At 32.4% G+C, this 18,827-nt stretch overlaps 1 protein-coding gene across 33 annotated transcripts; it reads left to right on the top strand.

The window, feature by feature from the left end:
- Positions 1-3,572: 3,572 nt before the first annotated feature.
- On the top strand, positions 3,573-18,418 carry LOC123220603 (putative disease resistance protein RGA1). Of its 33 annotated transcripts, none has more exons than XM_044642975.1 (15): positions 3,573-7,406; positions 7,476-8,115; positions 8,223-8,262; positions 8,739-8,929; positions 9,129-9,214; positions 9,337-9,398; positions 9,494-9,587; positions 9,705-9,874; positions 10,020-10,090; positions 10,181-10,264; positions 10,369-10,491; positions 10,567-10,691; positions 10,805-10,879; positions 10,969-11,208; positions 11,762-12,216. In XM_044642975.1, exons 1-2 carry the CDS (start codon positions 3,683-3,685, stop codon positions 8,075-8,077), a joined length of 4,326 nt encoding a protein of 1,441 aa, XP_044498910.1. In that variant the 5' UTR covers positions 3,573-3,682; the 3' UTR covers positions 8,078-8,115; positions 8,223-8,262; positions 8,739-8,929; positions 9,129-9,214; positions 9,337-9,398; positions 9,494-9,587; positions 9,705-9,874; positions 10,020-10,090; positions 10,181-10,264; positions 10,369-10,491; positions 10,567-10,691; positions 10,805-10,879; positions 10,969-11,208; positions 11,762-12,216. The 33 variants fall into 33 exon arrangements, with proteins under 33 accessions (XP_044498910.1, XP_044498882.1, XP_044498880.1 ...); XM_044642947.1 differs by adding an exon at positions 11,550-11,673 and having other exon boundaries at positions 3,573-8,115; XM_044642945.1 differs by adding an exon at positions 8,508-8,581 and having other exon boundaries at positions 3,573-8,115.
- The last annotated feature ends 409 nt before the right edge of the window (positions 18,419-18,827 follow it).

Genomic DNA, 18,827 nt, shown 5'->3' with positions numbered 1-18,827 from the left:
TATATAAATTATATATAAAAAATATATACTCATAATATTGTTTTTAAAATTTATTTTATAATATTGTAAAGCATCTTGGGAGGGGGGTTCACTTTGTGAGAAGAAATTAAAAAAAAAGGCAAAAGAGTTGACTTGCAAAGACTTGCATTATGGGGTAAAGATGACCCCAAGTCAAGAATGATAATGAAAATAAATAAAAAGCTAGAGAAATTGTTGCGTAATTTCGGAATTTGAATGCATTAGTTGAACAAGAAATTGATGTTGATTATAAGTCATAAAGCAAGTAGCATTTAGTCTTTGAGATAATGAATGTGAATTGGAGTATCATACACTTTAAAGGCAGCGTAAGCATTACACTTAGATTTGATAATTCATATATTTAGATCATGTTCATATCATGTCAGTTTAAATTTATTAAAATAATATTTCTTTAAAATATTTGTGTCAATTCAGATCATGTCAAGTTTGGATTTTAGAAAACAATTTCAAAAAACAAAAACAGTCATCAATGGTGGCTGCCTTTATCTCCACCGATCCTCGTGCCCACATGAAAATGAAGATACAAGATTCTATTTCTATCTATTCAAATAATAAATAAAAACCAATTATTGAGTATAAATTAATATTTATAAAGTAAAAATAAGGATAACAATATGAGAGGTATGATTTTTTTTAATTAAATGAATTGAAATTTTTTTAATTGAAAAAATTGAACTTTCAAAGTTTTTTATTAAGAAAATTAAACTTTTAGATTTTTTGATAAAGAGAACCAAACGTTTAATATTTCTTATTGAAAATACCAAATAAATATAATTATGGTTGTTTTGTTTCGAAAGCAAGGTAATTAGTTTGACTCATTCAATGGAAAGTTGTGTAAGTTCGCTTTTTTTTAATAAAGGGACTAAACTTTTTTTTTCTTATTAAAAGAATAACTCTCTTTATGAGACTAAACTTCTCTTTTATCACACAAATTAAAAATTAACCTCTAACTTCATTAAAAATTAATGATATAAATTTTTTATGTTAATTCATAAATAACGACTGAGATAATTTTGGCTAATGAAGACAATTTTTGATGAATCAAACTTGGTTGTTTTCTTTTTAACGGATTAAATTTTCAAATTATTTATTAAAAGACTAAAATTGTAATGTGTTATTAAAACACAATTCTAACCTCTAGATATGAATTATGTCTTTCTTATAATTTTTCTATTATGTATCTTTATTTGAAATTATTTTAATGAAAATGATATTTATTTATGTAAATCCCTTTATTTTTCTTTTATTTTTTAACTGTATTTTGTTTATTTTAAATTTATTAATGAGAATGATGTTTTATTAATACCCAAATAAACTTTTTAACGAGACTAAATGATAAAGAAAGTTCAAACTTTTAACTTAAATTTTTTTTTTTATTATAAACAACATATTTTGGTTAGATTTTGTTTATTCTAATATATTTTGTGAAAATAAATTTGAAAAAAATACTATAATTTCATGCCACATTGTTGAAATATTATTAAAATTTTAAAAATTATAAATAAAATATTTTGAATTCATAGTGAAAATAAATGATTAATTATAATTTTTTTGAAAACAATAATTTAGTAAATTTTCTTGACCAATCAATCCAATAATTGATATAAGAATGCATGATGGGGATAAAAATAGCCAAAAGGAAATGACAAAATGCAATAATGGAAGACTTGACTACATCACATGGCGCGTACAAAGAATTTGGTAGAAGTTAAGGAAAGATACAAAGAAACAAAGAAATAATGCAATAATTGATTGAACTATATTATATTGATATTAAATTATATCGATTTTTGTATAAAATAGTTCGATAAAAAATTTTCTTTTTCTTGACAGACTAGGCGTTTAGAGCATGAAATATATAATTGAAATAATTTCTATTAAAGATGATATCCAAACTTTTAGCCCAAGGCAGAAAAAGCTTCAGCTTTCAGCTGTTTTTTATTATTATTATAGGAGAAGGAAAAGCATCCAAGGCCCCCTAATTAATTGAATCGATGAATCATCCATCCACCGACACATCAAACCATACATGCACATGTAAGTGAAATGACGTTTCTACCCTCTACCCCACCGACACTACTCCTCTCTTACCTGCATTTGTAAGAAGTACTGTACATCCATTCACCGACCAATGTTAAATGTCTATTTATAAAAAATATTAATAATAATCTGTTATTTCGTGATTTTATGTTATTTAATTTTTAATTTAAAATTATTTAGTTATATGATAATATATCATTGTTTATATGTAAATTAATAATAAATATACATAACTTTTTATTGTTTGAACAAAAAAATTGATTTTATAATTTAGATAAATTAAATTAACTCTAATAAGAAAAGCAACTTAGGTGAATGAATTATACGGTTAAGTGATAACGTCATAATTCAATTAATGTTATGATTTTAATATTTCGAGTAAATCATAATTCGATAGATTATAAAAGATAATATCAACTCTTTTATACTTTTTTTATTATGTATCTTAGTTTAAAATTATTTTTATCAAAAATGATGTTTATTGATGTAAAAACTTTTATTTTTCCTTTATTTTTTAAGTGTATATGGTTCATTCAATTTTTTTTTTTCTAATCAGAATGATGTTTTATTGGAACTAGATAAATTTTTTAACAGGCTAAATAGTAAAAAAATTCAAACTTTCATCGTAAAAAAATTTTTAATATAAAAAACAAAACAATATATATATATATATATATATATATATATATATATATATATATATATTGTTTTATTTTGAATGTATTTGGTAGAAATAAATTCTAGAAAAGGATATAATTTCAAGCCACATTGTTGAAATATTATTAAATATTAAATATTTTAAAATAATAATAATTAATTATAATTTTCTTGAAAATAATAAAATAATAAATTTTATTGGTTGGTCAATTTAATAATTGATGTAAGAAATAAAGGAAAAGAAATGGGGACTTGACAAAATTATGTGGGCGCATTTTTCAAAATTTTGTCTGGAAAACATTAACCCTGTGATAATATGTACAATTAACCCATGACAATTCCGAGGAAGTGATGAGGGAGAATAGTAAATAATTTAATTATTAAAAAAATATAAATATGTTAGTGGTTAAGGGTTGTGTAAAGGGAATAGTTGGGACATCTCAATACAAAGAATTTTCTAATAATTATATCAACATATGAAAGACTACAATTTCAAGCCACGTTATTAAAATATAAATAAAATTAAAAATCAAATATTTTCAATTTATACAGAAAAAAAATGGTTAATGTCTTTCCAAATTCAAATGCAATTAACATGCTAATTGAAAGAGTGGGGCTATTTTTGGTGGGCTGAGAGAGCCACATCAAATAATGGCCCATCTGTTAAAAAAAAAAAGGCGTACTAATTGAGCACAGATTCACATGATTCTCCATTATTCATTTTATTTTCAAAAGGCATCAGCTGTAAACCACACTTAAAACAATATGACACAGTTGGCATCACAATCAAACATCCCAAAGTTTTTTATGACTTTGACTTGACTAAAATATCCTTTTATTTTGAGCACTCTTCTTGTAAACAAAATTAACAACTTTCTCTTTCTTTCTAACATTCTTCCCTTCTTCTTACAATCTTGTATCTTTCCTTATTTCCAGCTATCGAACCATGGAAGTCGTTCTTGAGCCTGTCGTCTCCGAACTCGTTGACGGGTTGTTTAAGATATTGGGGTCCAAAGAAGTGCGGGACTTTGCCCGGAAACTTGTTGGGGGGGTAGATTCAGAGATCAAAGAGCTGGAGAGCAAGTTGCGGATGGTTGAAGACCTTCTTCGCAATGCAGAAGACAGGCAGCTGATGGATAAACGAGTCAAAGAGTGGCTTGACAATCTTCAACATTGGGCTTATGATGCGGAGGACATACTGGATGAGTTTGCCTACGAAGCTTTGCGACACAAACGCGAGGCAGAACACCAGGCTAGCTCCAGCAAAGTATTTAGTCTACCTGCTTCTTTCTCTAGTCCTTTGTTCGCTTTCCAGATGGGGTCCAAGATCAAAAAAATCAATAGCCGGTTGGAAAAACTTCGCCAACAAAGATCAGCTGAACGTGAATTTCAAAAGCTTCCTGGACTGCCGCCAACTAACATCGCTGCACCGCAAAAACCAGAGGAAACTTCAAGCGTCCCACTTGGACAAGTTTATGGCAGAAACGAAGATGAAGTCGAATTACTGAAAATGGTGAAAAGTGGTGCCAACTTTCAACCAATAGCAGTTGTCGGCGTGGGAGGGATCGGCAAAACAACAATTGCTCGAGAAGTGTACAATCACAAGGAGTTGGAAGATATCAAGTTTGAGAAAAAAGCGTGGGTGTGTGTTTCAACCACCTTTGACGTTCTCACAATCTCAAAGAAACTTCTTCAGCAATTCTCGTCCCCCGTTCCAGATAATTTAAATGATGTCCAAGTTAAGCTGAAAGAGGCAGTAAGTGGAAAAAAATTCTTGATAGTACTAGACGATATATGGAAGGTGGAGTACATCGAATGGGAAAAGCTTAAGTCTCCTCTTGCAGCTGGTGCACTTGGAAGCACGATGATCGTGACAACACGCCATGAACATGTTGCAAAAGAAATAAGAAGCTCTCATACTCATCGATTAAGTCTTTTATCCGACGGAGATTGTAAATCCTTGTTTCAGGAGCATGCGTTTGGGACTGGTGCAGCTGCTAATGCTGATCAAATTTCCATTTCAATTTATGAAAGAGTTCTTAAAAGGTGTAAAGGCCTACCACTGGCAGCAAAGACCCTCGGTTGTCTTTTACGCTCTAAGCCGAGTGACACTTGGGAAAAAATATTGGATAGCAAAATATGGAGTACATTTAATGAAAGTGATCACATTCTCCCAGCATTAAAGCTAAGCTATCATTATCTTCCTTCGAATCTAAAAAGATGTTTTGGCTATTGCGCAATTTTTCCTCAGGATTACGAATTTGAGGAGAAGGAACTTGCACTTTTATGGATTGCGGAAGGTATTGTTCAACCATCAAATGAGCAACTAGATGAGGCAGGTGAGTGTTTTCATAAATTATGTTCAAGGTCTCTTTTCCAACAATTGAGTAGTGATAGCTCTAAATATGTCATGCATGATCTTGTTCATGATCTTGCTCAATCGGTTTTTGAAGGAATCAGTTTTAGATATGAGCAAAATATTGTTGAACTACCAGAAAATTTCGAAAAGGTTCGTCATTTTAGTTATGATCTTGATTTTTTTCCTAGAAAAAATAAATTTAAAGCCTTGGAAAAAGCAAAAAGTCTAAGAACATTTTTGAGCGTGCGACATGAATTTGGAGGTTATATTAGTACTACAATTATTTTTGATTTATTGCCAAAGTTTGAAATGTTGAGAGCACTATCTTTTAAAGGCTATCAAATCTTTCATTTACCTGACTCAATTGGAGATATGATACATCTAAGGTATCTCAATTTCTCTAAAACTAAAATAAGAAGTTTGCCTGAGTCAACATGTCAGTTATTTAACTTGCAAACTTTGCTATTGAAAAAATGTTTTGATCTTATGGAGTTACCTTCCAATATGAGATATTTGACCAATCTATGTCATCTTGATATAAGTGGTCGAAATTCATTGAGAGAGATGCCATATGGAATGAAAAAGTTGAAAAATCTTCAAGTGTTGTCTAATTTTATTGTGGGAGAGGATACACATTCTTATTTGGAAGATTTGAGGAGTTTAAGTTTTCTTCAAGGAGAGCTTCACATTTCAGAATTACAAAATGTGACAGATCTAAATCACATACAAGGGCAAATACTAAGCAATAAGAGCAAACTAAAAGTGTTGATACTAGAATGGAGAGATCAAGTAAACTCACAGACAAGAGATGTAGAAATGAATCTACTTGACAAGCTAAAGCCTCCTGTCAATTTAAGAGAACTCACAATTAGAGGCTATGGTGGTGAAAGTTTTCCATCTTGGTTAAGAGATTTGTCGTGGCTCTCTAATTTGCGTGTGTTTACTATTGAAAAATGTCTCCAACTTATTGGAGAAATTCCTAATTATTTTTCTTCATTAGAAAGATTTGTTATTAAGGATTGTCCAAAGTTGGTGGTCTCATTATCAAATTATCCTATAGGTTGCAAATTAGAAATTAATAATTGCAAAGGAATGGTATGTAATGATGGTTCAATTGATTTTGAGAATTTGGATTCTGAATATCTTGCAAATATTTCGACAGTTGAAGATAAATTAAAGAAAGGTTCTCAAAGAGTATATCATTTGATGATTGTTCATAATGAAGAGATTATGAAATCATGGCAAAGTTTGGAAAACACCAATTTTCTTTCCAATATAAATTCTCTTACGATCAGTATGTGCCAGAATCTAAGATCTATTGGAAGGGGCATGCTACCATTATCTTTGGAAGAATTTGATATTAATTTCTGTGAGAGTCTAACATTCATTGATAGCGATGCCTTACCTTTATCTCTAAAAAGGCTTAGGATTAGACAATGTGGAGAACTGAAATTTTTGAAGGATTTAAGTGTTTGTTCTCTTCTTGAGTACTTGGAGATTTTTTTTTGTGAATCTCTCAAGTACATATCATTAGATGGTCCGTTGCCTGAGACACTCAACGAACTAGTTGTTCAAGGTTGCGAAGCACTGGAAACATTATCATCTCGTAGAAATGAGTACCTCCCTAAGGCACTTACATCCATCTGTATTTTAGATTGTGAAGAGCTAAAGTCAATTGCTGAGTCCTTTGATAATAGCACGTGTCTTCAATATATTTGTGTAGTTGATTGTAAAAATCTTGAATCCTTACCTTCAGGTCTACACCATCTTCCTTGCCTTTACCGTATTGGAATAAGCGGCTGTCCAAAATTGTCGGTGAGAGAAGGTGTTCCCACCAGCCTTAGACAACTCTTAATTAATGAATGTGAAGATGACAAGGGAATGGGAATGGGAACGGGAACGGGAATGCTCACCTCTCTAAAAACGTTAGAAATATTTTCCCTCCCACAGCTTAAATCCATCTCAGACCTGACCAACGTCACCGCTCTTGAAAGGTTGGATATCATTTCACTCCCACTGCTTGAATCCATCTCAGACCTCACCAACCTTACCTCTCTAAAATGGTTGCAAATCAACAATCTCCCACAGCTTGAACTAATTTCAAATCTCAGCGGCCTCACCTCTCTTACAGAGTTGTACATTGACAAATGCCAAAAGCTCAAATCAATTCCAAGTCTCAGCGGCCTCACCTCTCTTGAAGTGTTGCTGATCCATAATCTCCCACAGCTTGAAACATTTCCAAGTTTCAGCGGCCTCACCTCTCTTGAAAGGTTGAATATCGCTAAACTCCCACAGCTTGAATCAATTCCAAATCTCAGCGGCCTCACCTCTCTTAAAGATTTACAAATTTCCGAATGCCCAAGGATCAAATCAATTCGAAGTCTCAGCGGCCTCACCTCTCTTCAACAGTTGAGGATCGCTGATCTGCCACAGCTTGAATCAATCCAAGATCTGAGCAGCCTCACCTCTCTTGAAGATTTACAAATTTCCGAATGCCCAAGGATCAAATCAATTCGAAGTCTCAGCGGCCTCACCTCTCTTCAACAGTTGAGGATCGCTGATCTGCCACAGCTTGAATCAATCCAAGATCTGAGCAGCCTCACCTCTCTTGAAGATTTACAAATTTCCGAATGCCCAAGGATCAAATCAATTCGAAGTCTCAGCGGCCTCACCTCTCTTCAACAGTTGAGGATCGCTGATCTGCCACAGCTTGAATCAATCCAAGATTTGAGCAACCTCACCTCTCTTGAAGATTTACAAATTTCCAAATGCCCAAGGATCAAATCAATTCCAAGTCTGAGCAGCCTCACCTCACTTCAGTCTTTACGTATTACAGATTGTCCTCTGCTTATAAAACGATGGAAAAGTGTTACGGGAAAATATTCCTCAAAGATTGCTCAAATTCCTAAAGTTGAAATAGATGGCAAATTCATCTACAATTCAAAGGAGTACGAAGTTGATGATTGGAGCTTCTTTCTCTAATTTTCCTGATGGCACAGATACATCAAATTCCATCAAAGGTTTGTAAAATATCTTGATGACACCTCTACTATTGTCCAGATTTTTACTTAATCCAACATCTTTTCTATTAATTTTGAAGTTATTAATCTCATTCGAACTTTGGCAGCTGACGATCAACAAGAATCTCTCAATGGTGGTTTGTCCAGGTAATTCATTTAACTTTAATCAACCTAACAAAACATCTTGTATCTCAAATTCTAATCCAACTTTTCTAATTCCATAAATTTATTGGTAACTCAAGAAACTTTTCAACTGAGGAAAATTCCAACTTAAGGAATTCTAAATGAAGTAAATTCTTCAGGTTCTTGTTTCATTTTTCAATTCCTCAGAGGATCTTTCAGTAACAGATTAATTAATATTATGCTTAGTTTTTGGTGAGTTTTGAATTGAGGGAAGGAACATTTAGAGGCAGAAGTTGAAATTTATTCCATTGAATTGATTTGAAGCTTATCTATTTCAATTTAGGTTTGTCATCTTCTAACATATGGACCATCCTAAAATTTTGCTTTTACTTAGTTGTTTTTTTGATAATAACTCCTCTGCCTCAAGTTTATTTAATAGATTTTCATAGCTTATTTAAGGAATCATTGTTTACTTACTCAATGTAAACAACGCAATGCAGGACTGCTATGCTTAGATTCAATGTTGCAGAAATCATCGGAAAGGCTTAAAATGATCCCAAATCATTTCTGTTCCACACATCTAATTACACATTTTCTACCTTACTCTTGGGTTTATATATGGAGTCTGCCAATTGATGAGAGCAAAACCAAGTAATGGATTTCTATAGATGTTGTTGAAACAGAGCAACTGGTAAATTTTCACTTTATACAAGCATGTGATAAATTCTTTTTGAATTTCTGTTTCCTCTTATGTAGATGCTTATTCTTTCAATTTTTGAGAGGGTCATTGAATACAGATTAGATGATATTATTGTTTAATTTGTATGAGTTTAGAGATTTAATGCAAATTTGATAATTTTGGCTTCTATTTCTATGCTTCTACAATTAAGGGTAGGAACGTGTGGAGGCAAGTGTTGAATTATCTTCATTCTCAAATTGAACAATTGATTTAAAACTTGATCTCCTTCCGTTTTAGGTATATCAGTATTTCTAATTTCTAAACCATTATATTATTTATATTTCTACTTTTTGTTGTTTTGAGAATAACTCCTCTATCTCAAGTTTAAACTTCACTAACTTTATTTTTTCTTTTATTAGATTGTTTAATTAGAACAAAATTTTGAGTTGCCAACAAGATTCTTGGATTGGAGTTTTATAAGGTACTTGTAATGTTTTCTGTCAATCTCATTTATGGTTGAATTTAAATTTTAGTACATGTAATTTAATTTAGTATTTTATCTTTTTTTTTTTCCAGCAAGAAGCAAGTAGATAATTGAAAGTGGTTCCTCTGTTCCAAAACTTCTCTACTTTGTCATCTCATGGATTGTCTCAACTCTTGTGGTTCCAAGGTAATCAAAAGTAAGCAATACCTGCAATTTTTGATAAAATCATAAGCTAAAGATCCTTGCTACTTTCTCTTCCAAATCTGGGTTCTACTATTTTCCTTCTGATTCATTTTTCTTCAGGTGCCACTGTCTCCAACTTAATACAAGAACTGTTAGAACCTAAATCCTGGCATGTCTAAGTTTTCCAGATCTGAACTTACTGGTGTCTCTGCTTGCTGAAATTACAATACTGAGATTGTATCTTCTAGCTGTTGCAACGGTTAATCAAGCAGCATTTTTTCTGTTTGTGTGTATGGTATTTTTATTGTTATCTCATTTTTTTCGTTTTGGGCAAAGATACATTGTGAAATGCATCATTATTAATCCATGGTTTACTTTTTATAGCTTATTTAAGGAACCATTATTTACTTTCTCTATGCAAACAACACTATGCAGGATTCCCACACTTAAAAATTAACATTGCAGAAATTGTTGGGGGGCTTAGAGTTTTCCTTCTCCAACTTCATGTAAGCATATTTAAACTTTCAACAAGATCAAAAGTTTTTTCTGCTTCACACATCTAATTGTGTACCCAACTCTTTGATTTGCATATGGAGTCCACCAAATGGTGAGAAAAATTAAGAGATGAACCTCTATATATTCTGCTAAAGCAGCATAACCAGTCAGTGTTCATCAAAGAAGTACGTGAGATATTCTTTCTCGATCCTTTTACATTTTCCCACCATCATTGCACTTTTATTCCAGAATAGCATGTCTCTTTAATTTGAATGTTTTAATATGCAAGGTGAATACTGAAAGAATTTCAAGATGAAATCCACACAACGTGTGACCTTGGATGAAAGACATGAATTAGGAGTTTAGCTTATGACATTTATATAGTAGCTTTTGAGCAATCAGTTCTATGGTGGTAAGATATTTTTAACTTTGATAACAAATTCTTGTACGTCTTTGAAATAATGACAAGTTCACATCTTTTCTGCAGAATTACATCTCACAAACTTTGGAGATTAAGAGGTGTTTTGTTGATATAATTTACTACAAAAGGCATGCTAGATCTGATAATTTCTTGTCCTTACCAGATCAACTAAACAATCTCTCATCCCTTAGGTAATTTCTTAATATGATTACTCTTAAAGTCACATTATTTTCTGTTGGTTTACCTATTTGCTATACAAATATTGATATTTGGCCCTTGTTACTTGACAACTTGTTGAAATAAGAAAAGGGAAGATAGGGCAAGAAATCTCTTGAAGCAAATGGATGAAATTAAAAAAATTACAGCGCTTCAGAAATTTGTAAGTTGCAATTGTATTCTTGTATCACTTTGTTTCATGTATTTCTACAGTTGTGTCAATTTTTTGTTTTATTTTTCTTGGTTTTGTAGGTGATTTGGTTGTAGGGTTTAAAAGTTAAGTATACTAACAACAACATGACTACAGAAATGGAGAAGCAATGAGGAGTTTTGAAGAACAAACCACTAGATCATTGCTTCACAAAGTGGGGCTCATCGTGTTGTCATGGCATTGTAAACTTATTGTGATGATAAGAGGAATGTGAAGCTCGCAGGGTAGCAATGTAGGGAAAGAAAATATACTAAAGCAGCATGTTATCAGTTCCGACAGTGGTAAGACAAATATAAATAGATAAAAATTCTTGTAAATTTTAAGATCTTTGTGATGTTGACAAATCTTATGTATTCTCAACGAGATCAAAGAGTGCCAAAAAAAAAAAAGCTCTAAAATCTTATCTCTTGAACTTGTGGAGATTAAGAGGTGTTCTCTGCTTGTATATTTTGCCAGAGAAGACTTGTTGGATATGATAATCCTAGATCCTTACCAGATCAACTAAATAGTCTCAAAACTTTTAAGTAATTTCTTAATACTAATGTTCTCAAAGTTGTGTTATTTTATGTTTGTTTGTCTAGTTGCACCTCTAATATAATATTTGTCCTTTGTTAATTAATAGTTTGGAAAAGAAACAAAAGAGAAGTCAAAGTAGCTTCAATAGGATACATGACAAGAATTTTTCTGAATAAACTGAATGAGATTAAAAGACTTGACTCGCTCACTATTTTCTTTTTCATAAAATTGTAAGTTGTAATCCTATCTATTGCATCAACGTTTTTACTTAATTCTTTCGGCTTTATTGATTTCATATTTTATTTCTTTGTTTTGCAGGTGATCTAGCCACATGATCGGAAAATTTCAGTTCACTAACACCAAACGGCTAGTGACCTGGAGAGAATCTCGAGAAGGTTAAGGCCACAAACCACTAGATCATTGCTTCGTAGACTTGGGGCTTCATCATGTCACCATGTCAAAAAATGCAGTGGTAGGGTGTTACAGACCTGGAGTTCTGCCTTGAAGCTGCTCTTCACTGCTGCTGGATTAGTGGTATCAGGATGTTTGTTGGAGATTGTAATGTGTTTGGGGATGAAATAGATGCTGAAGATGTGCTGCTGGGTTGGCTCTTCCTTGCTGCTGCAGTCTTGTTACTAGAATAATACTGGAACAAGAAATCTGGAATTTATGTATGGAATGATAAATGTAGTCAAATATCATAACAATATTTGTAAATTGATGCTTATACTGAAAAGATTTTCCAGAATTACAATAAAAGTTCTATTGATCTATCTTGCTGTTGTTTACATTGGAATTAACATAGATTCAAGATACACAAAAGACTTGAACAAACAGACTAATCCCTCCAGTTTCAGAGAGGCCGGAACTCTTCCTCTTCTTTTTTCTCAACAATTTTCTTCTTTGAATTCTTTTTGGCTCCTTCCCTTTTCCTTTTGTCCTCATAACAGTCAAGCCTTCCCATGGATTGCCCCGTTCCCTCTCCAAATTTGGTGGTCCTCGCTGCTGTGAAATTGCCATCTGCTCCACTCCTCTGCCTTGCCATGTGTCTGTTGTCCCAAGTTGTCCCTCCTCCTCTTGATTGTTTTGCATTTGGTGTCTCATCTTCAGGGAATTGTAAGCATAGGCACTAACACAGGACAGCAACTAAGGAACTGAGATTGAATTTTTTCAACATCACTTGTACGGTTACATATAGGCTGATGAATGATGTGACTGTTTTATATGTTCATGCTTTCATCTAGATATGTGACTGGGAATAAAAGCAGGTTTTATAGCCTGTGTAACAGGCTCTGATACCGTAAGTCAAAATAATATGAATTAACCAAGAGAATTTGTCAACATTGATAGTTGGAAGATGGTTTACACCTCTGTTAGTATTAGTAACTAGGAAAAAACAAAAGAAAGAGCATTCAAGAAGAGCATCAATCAATTCCTGAAAAGAAAAATTTACAATATCATTGATTGTACCGTGTTAAAGAAATAACTGAAAACGAAGAAGAACAAGTAATAAGAGTAATTGAAAAGATGATAAATGGTGTCTTATCTAACAGATTATATGGCACATAGTTGGATCATTCTTCTCTAAGTTAAGACAAGAAACATCAAATTTTGTAGCACTTATATACAACATATTTTTTCCGTTTTAGCCTTGGTAGAGCAATAACAATTAAATTGACTTCAAGTAATCTCTTTTTCTCATTTTCTTCTTTGTTTTTATGCTATGCAATCACTCTTTCGGTTTAGTTATATTTTATCGGTAATTAGGGATGCACAAAATTGATTAATCAGATTTGTAAATTAATCAAAATTTAGATTTGAAACCAAATCGATTTATGTATTAACTGATATATAATCGAATCGAAATTATCAGATTAGGTAACCAAAAATTCGATTACCTAATTTTGAACCAAATTTTATAACTAATATTATAATTATGTCCCTATCATTCAATAATCTTAATTAATTGTATTTTTATTTTAGTAATTTTCATTTTCACTAATTTTCTTAATTAAATTAATTTAAAACGAAAATTAAGTAAACTTTAAATGACAATATATTTGATATAAATACAAACAAATGTGACTTAACCAATGATTAAATTATTTTAAAATTTATTAAAAATTGGTCACAAACTTTACAAGATTTTGAAATTCTGTAATGGCTGAGAAGAGGAAACCTAACCATTTAACATCCCTGCCGATAAAACTCTTAATTAATGAATGTGAAGATGACGAGGGAATGGGAATGGGAATGGGAATGCTCACCTCTCTAAAAAGGTTGCGAATCGGACATCTCCTACAACTTAAATCCATCTCATACTTGACCAATCTCACTGCTCTTGAAAGGTTGGATATCATTTCACTCCCACTGCTTGAATCCATCCCAGACCTGAACAACCTCAACTCTCTAAAAGAGTTGAAAATCAAAGACCTCCCACAGCTTAAATCCATCTCAGACCTCACCAACCTCCCCTCTCTAAAACAATTGCTAATCATAGAACTCCCACAGCTTGAATCAATTCCAAGTCTCAGCGGCCTCACCTCTCTTCAAGAGTCGAAGATCACTGATCTGCCACAGCTTGAATCAATCCAAGATCTGAGCAACCTCACCTCTCTTAAAGATTTACAAATTTCCAAATGCCCAAGGATCAAATCAATTCCAAGTCTGAGCAGCCTCACCTCTCTTACGGGATTCAAAATTGAGGAATGCCCAAGTCTTATATCAATTCCACATCTCAGCAGCCTCACTTCACTTCAGTCTTTACAAATTACAGATTGTCCACTGCTTATAAAACGATGGAAAAGTGTTACGGGAAAATATTCCTCGAAGATTGCTCAAATTCCTTATGTTGAAATATATGGCAAATTCATCTACAATTCAAAGGAGGTATCATGGAATTGATTAATCGAAGGTATTTCTTGATCTCTACTATTGTCCAGATTTTAATGTAATACAACATTTTTCTTTAATTTTGAAGTTATTAATCTCATTTGAACTTTGACAGCTGATGGTCAACAAGAATCTCTCAATTTTTGTTTGTCCAGGTAATTCATTTCACTTTAATCAACTTAACATAATACCTTGTATCTCTGAATCTAACCCAACTTTTCTAATTTCATAAATTTATTGCTTACTGAAGAAACTTTTAGCTGAGGAATATTCCAATTTTTGGATTTATTAATACAAGTTCTTCATGTTCTTGTTTCATTTTTCAATTCCTAAGAGAATCTGTCAACAACAGATTAGATAATATTATGCTTAGTTTTTTGTGAGTTTTGAATTCAGGGAAGGAACATTTAGAGGCAGAAGTTGAAATATATTCCATTGAATTGATTTGAAGCTTATCTCTTTCAATTTAGGTTTGCCATTTTCTAACATATGGACCATCCTAAAATTTTACTTATACGTAGTTGTTTTTTGATAATAACTCCTCTGCCTCCAGTTTGTTTAATAGATTTTCACATCTTATTTAAGGAATCATTGTTCGCTTACTCAATGTAAACAACACAATGCAGGACTGCTATGCTTAGATTCAATGTTGCAGAAATCATCGGAAAGGCTTAAAATGATCCCAAATCATTTCTGTCCCGCACATCTAATTACACATTTTCTACCTTACTCTTGGGTTTATATATGGAGTCTGCCAATTGATGAGAGCAAACCCAAGTAATGGACTTCTATATACCTTGCTGAAGCAGAACAACCAGTAAATTTTCACCTTATGTAAGCTTGTGATAAATTCTTTCTGAATTTATGTTTCCTCTTTTGTAGACACTTATTCTTTCAATTTCTGAGAGGGTTATTAAATACAGATTAGATGATATTATTGTTTAATTTGTACGAGTTAAGAGATTTGATGCAAATTTGATAATTTTGGCTTTTATTTATATGCTTCTACAATTCAGGATAGAAACGTGTAGAGGCCAGTATTGAGTTATTTTCATTCTCAAATTAAATAAAAGATTTATAACTTGATTTCTTTCGGTTTTAGGTCTGTCAATACTTTGAATATCTAAACCATTCGACAATTTTTATTTTTACTTTTTGCTGTTTTGAGAGTAACTCCTCTGTCTTAAGTTTAAACTTAACCAACTTTATTTTTACTTTTATTAGATCGTTTGATTAGATCAAAATTTTGAGTTGTCAACAAGATTTTCATATTGGAGGTTTATAACGTACTTGCAATGTTTCGTGTCAATCTCATTTCTAGTTGAATTCAAATTTTAGTACATGAAATTTAATTTAGTATTTTATCTTTTTTTTTTTCCAGCAAGAAGCAAGTTAAAAATTGAAAGTGGTTCCTCTGTTCCAAAACTTCTCTACTTTGTCATCTCATAGATTGTCTCAACTCTTGTGGTTCCAAGGTAATCAAAAGTAAGCAATACCTACAATTTTTGATAAAATCATAAGCTAAAATCCTTGCTACTTTCTTTTCCAAATCTGGGTTCTACTATTTTCCTTCTGATTCATTTTTCTTCAGGTACCACTGTCTCCAACTTAATACAAGAACTGTTAGAACCTAAATCCTGGCATGTCTAAGTTTTCCAGATCTAAACTTACTGGTGTGCCTTCTTGCTGAAATTACAATACTGAGATTGTATCTTCTAGCTGTTGCAACGGTTAATCAAGCAGCATTTTTCTGTTTGTGGGTATGGTATTTTTATTGTTATCTCATTGTTTTTATTTTGGGCAAAGATATACTGTGAAATGCATCATTATTAATCCATGGTTTACTTTTTATAGCTTATTTAAGGAATAATTATTTACTCTCTCTATGCAAACAACACTATGCAGGATTCCCACACCTAAATTAACATTGCAGAAATCGTTGGGGGGCTTAGAGTTTTCCTTCTCCAACTTCATGTAAGCATATTTAAACTTTCAGTAAGATCAAAAGTCATTGCTGCATCACACATCTAATTGCATATTACGTACCCTACTCTTGGATTTGCATAGGGAATCCACCAAGTGGTGAGAAAAACTATGTAATGAACCTCTATATATTCTGCTAAAGTAGTACAACCAATCATTGTTCATCAAAGAAATTTCGATATGAAATCCACACAACTTTTAAAATAGTACAACCAGTCATCCGCACGTAAGATATTCTTCCTCGATCCTTTTACATTTTCCCACCATCATTGCACTTTTATATTCCAGAAAAACATGTCTCCTTAATTTGAATGTTTTAATATTCAAGGTGACTACTGAAAAAAAATTTCGAGATGAAAAATCCACACAACTTCAAGGGAGTTATGTGTCACCTTGGATGAAAGACATGAATTAGAAGTTTAGTTTATGACATTTCTACAGTAACTTTTGAGCAATCAGTTCTATGGTGATAAGACATTTCTAACTTTGATAACAAATTCTTGTACATCTTTGAAATAATGACAAGTTCATGTCTTTTCTGCAGAAACTATGAGAGTAAAAATTCTCTAGATCTGATATTAGAGATCAAGAGATGTTTTGTTCATATAATTTACAACAAAAGGCTTGTTAGATATGCTAATTTCCAGTCCTTATCAGATCAACTAAATGGTCTCACATCCCTTAAGTAAGTTTTTAATAGGATTGCTCTCAAAGTCATGTTATTTTCTATTGGTTTGCCCATTTGCAACACAAATATTGATATTTGTCTTTTGCAAATAAGAAAATGGAAGATAGGGCAAGAAGTCTCCTAAAGCAAATGGATAAGATTAAAAAAAATTACATCGTTTCAGAAATTTGTAAGTCGCAATTGTGCTCTTTATCATTTTGTTTCATGTATTTCTACAGCTTGTAGGTGATCTAACTGTAGGGTTTAAAAGTTAAGTACACTAACGGCAACACGACTATAGAAATAGAGAAACAATGAGGAGTTTTGAAAAATAAATCATTAGATCATTGCTTCACAAAGTGGGCTTTATCGTGTTGCTATGTCATTATAAACTTATTGTGATTATAAGAGGAATGTGAAGCAGGCAGGGCAGAAGCTTAAGTAATTTATTGCCATGTCATTTTTTAAAGTTATTGTGATGATAAGAGTTTAGAAGTGTTCTCTTGTATATTTTACCAGAGAAGCCTTGTTGGATATGATCATCTCAAGTCCTTATCAAATCAATTGAACAGTCCCACAACCTTAAGTAATTTCTTAATATAAATATTCTCAAATTTGCATTTTTTATCGTTGTTTATCCAGTTTCAACTCAAATATTGATATTTGTCCTTTATTAATTGATAGTTTGGAGAAAGAAGCAAAAGGGAAGTCAAAGTAGCTTCAACAAGATACATGGCAAGAATTTTTCTGAATAAACTGGATGAGACTAAAAGACTTGACTCACCCACTATTTTCTTGTTCATAAAATTGTAAGTTGTAACACTATCCATTATATGAACTTTTTTATTTGTTCTTTCAACTCTGTCAATTTCATATTATATTTCTTTCTTTTGCAGATGATCCAAGCACACAATCCGAAAATTTAAGTTCACTAACATCAAACAGCTAGCAACTTGGAAAAAATCTAAAGAAGGTTAGGGCTACAAACCAGTAGATCATTGCTTCACAGACTTGGGGCTTCATCATGTCGCCATGTCAAAAATGCAGTGGCAGGGTGTTGCAGACCTGAAGCTCTGCCTTGAAGCTGCTCTTCACTGCTGCTGGAGTTTTGCCTTGAAGCTACTCTTCCCTGCTGCTGGAGTTTTGCCTTGAAGCTGCTCTTCACTGCTGCTGGATTAGTGGTATCAGGATGTTTGCTAGAGATTGTAATGTGTTTGGGGATGAAATAGATGCTGAAGATGTGCTGCCGGGTTGGCTCTTCCTTGCTGCTGCACTCCTGTTACTGGACTAATACTGGAACAAGAAATCTGGAATTTATGTATTATAGCTACTTCTGTATGAAATGATAAATGTACTCAAATATCAGAACAATATTTTTAAACTGATATTTGTATTGAAAAAATTTTCCATAATTACAATAAAAGTTCAATTGACCCGTCTTGCAGTTCTTTAAATTGGAATTAACACAGATTTAAGAAACACAAAAAAACTCAAACAAACAGACTAATCCCTACAGCTTTCGAGAGGTTGGGACTCTCCCTCTTCTTCCTTCTCAATAATTTTCTTCTCTGAATTCTTTTTGGATCCTTCCCTTCCCCTTTTATCCTCATTATGGTCAATCTTTTCCATAGATTGTCCGCACTATCTCCAAATTTCGTGGTCCTTGTTGCTCCACTTCTTTGATGCCAGGTGTGTTGTCCCAAGTGGTCCTTCCTACTTTTGATTGTTTTGCTTTTGGTGTCTCATCTTGCAGGAATTGTAAGTATAGGCCCTAATAGTCTCCCTATCAAAAGAAACAATTTGAAGTACACAATAATATTTGATTGAGGAATAAAAAGCAGA

This window comes from Mangifera indica, chromosome 7, assembly GCF_011075055.1.
Source record: "Mangifera indica cultivar Alphonso chromosome 7, CATAS_Mindica_2.1, whole genome shotgun sequence".
NCBI lineage: Eukaryota > Viridiplantae > Streptophyta > Magnoliopsida > Sapindales > Anacardiaceae > Mangifera > Mangifera indica.
The sequence above is the reverse complement of the archived record's forward strand: the minus strand, read 5'-3'. Positions and strand labels throughout refer to the sequence as shown.

Excerpts from the sequence above, each read along its gene's own strand:
- LOC123220603 (XM_044642969.1), top strand. The coding sequence starts at position 3,683 with ATGGAAGTCGTTCTTGAGCCTGTCGTCTCCGAACTCGTTGACGGGTTG.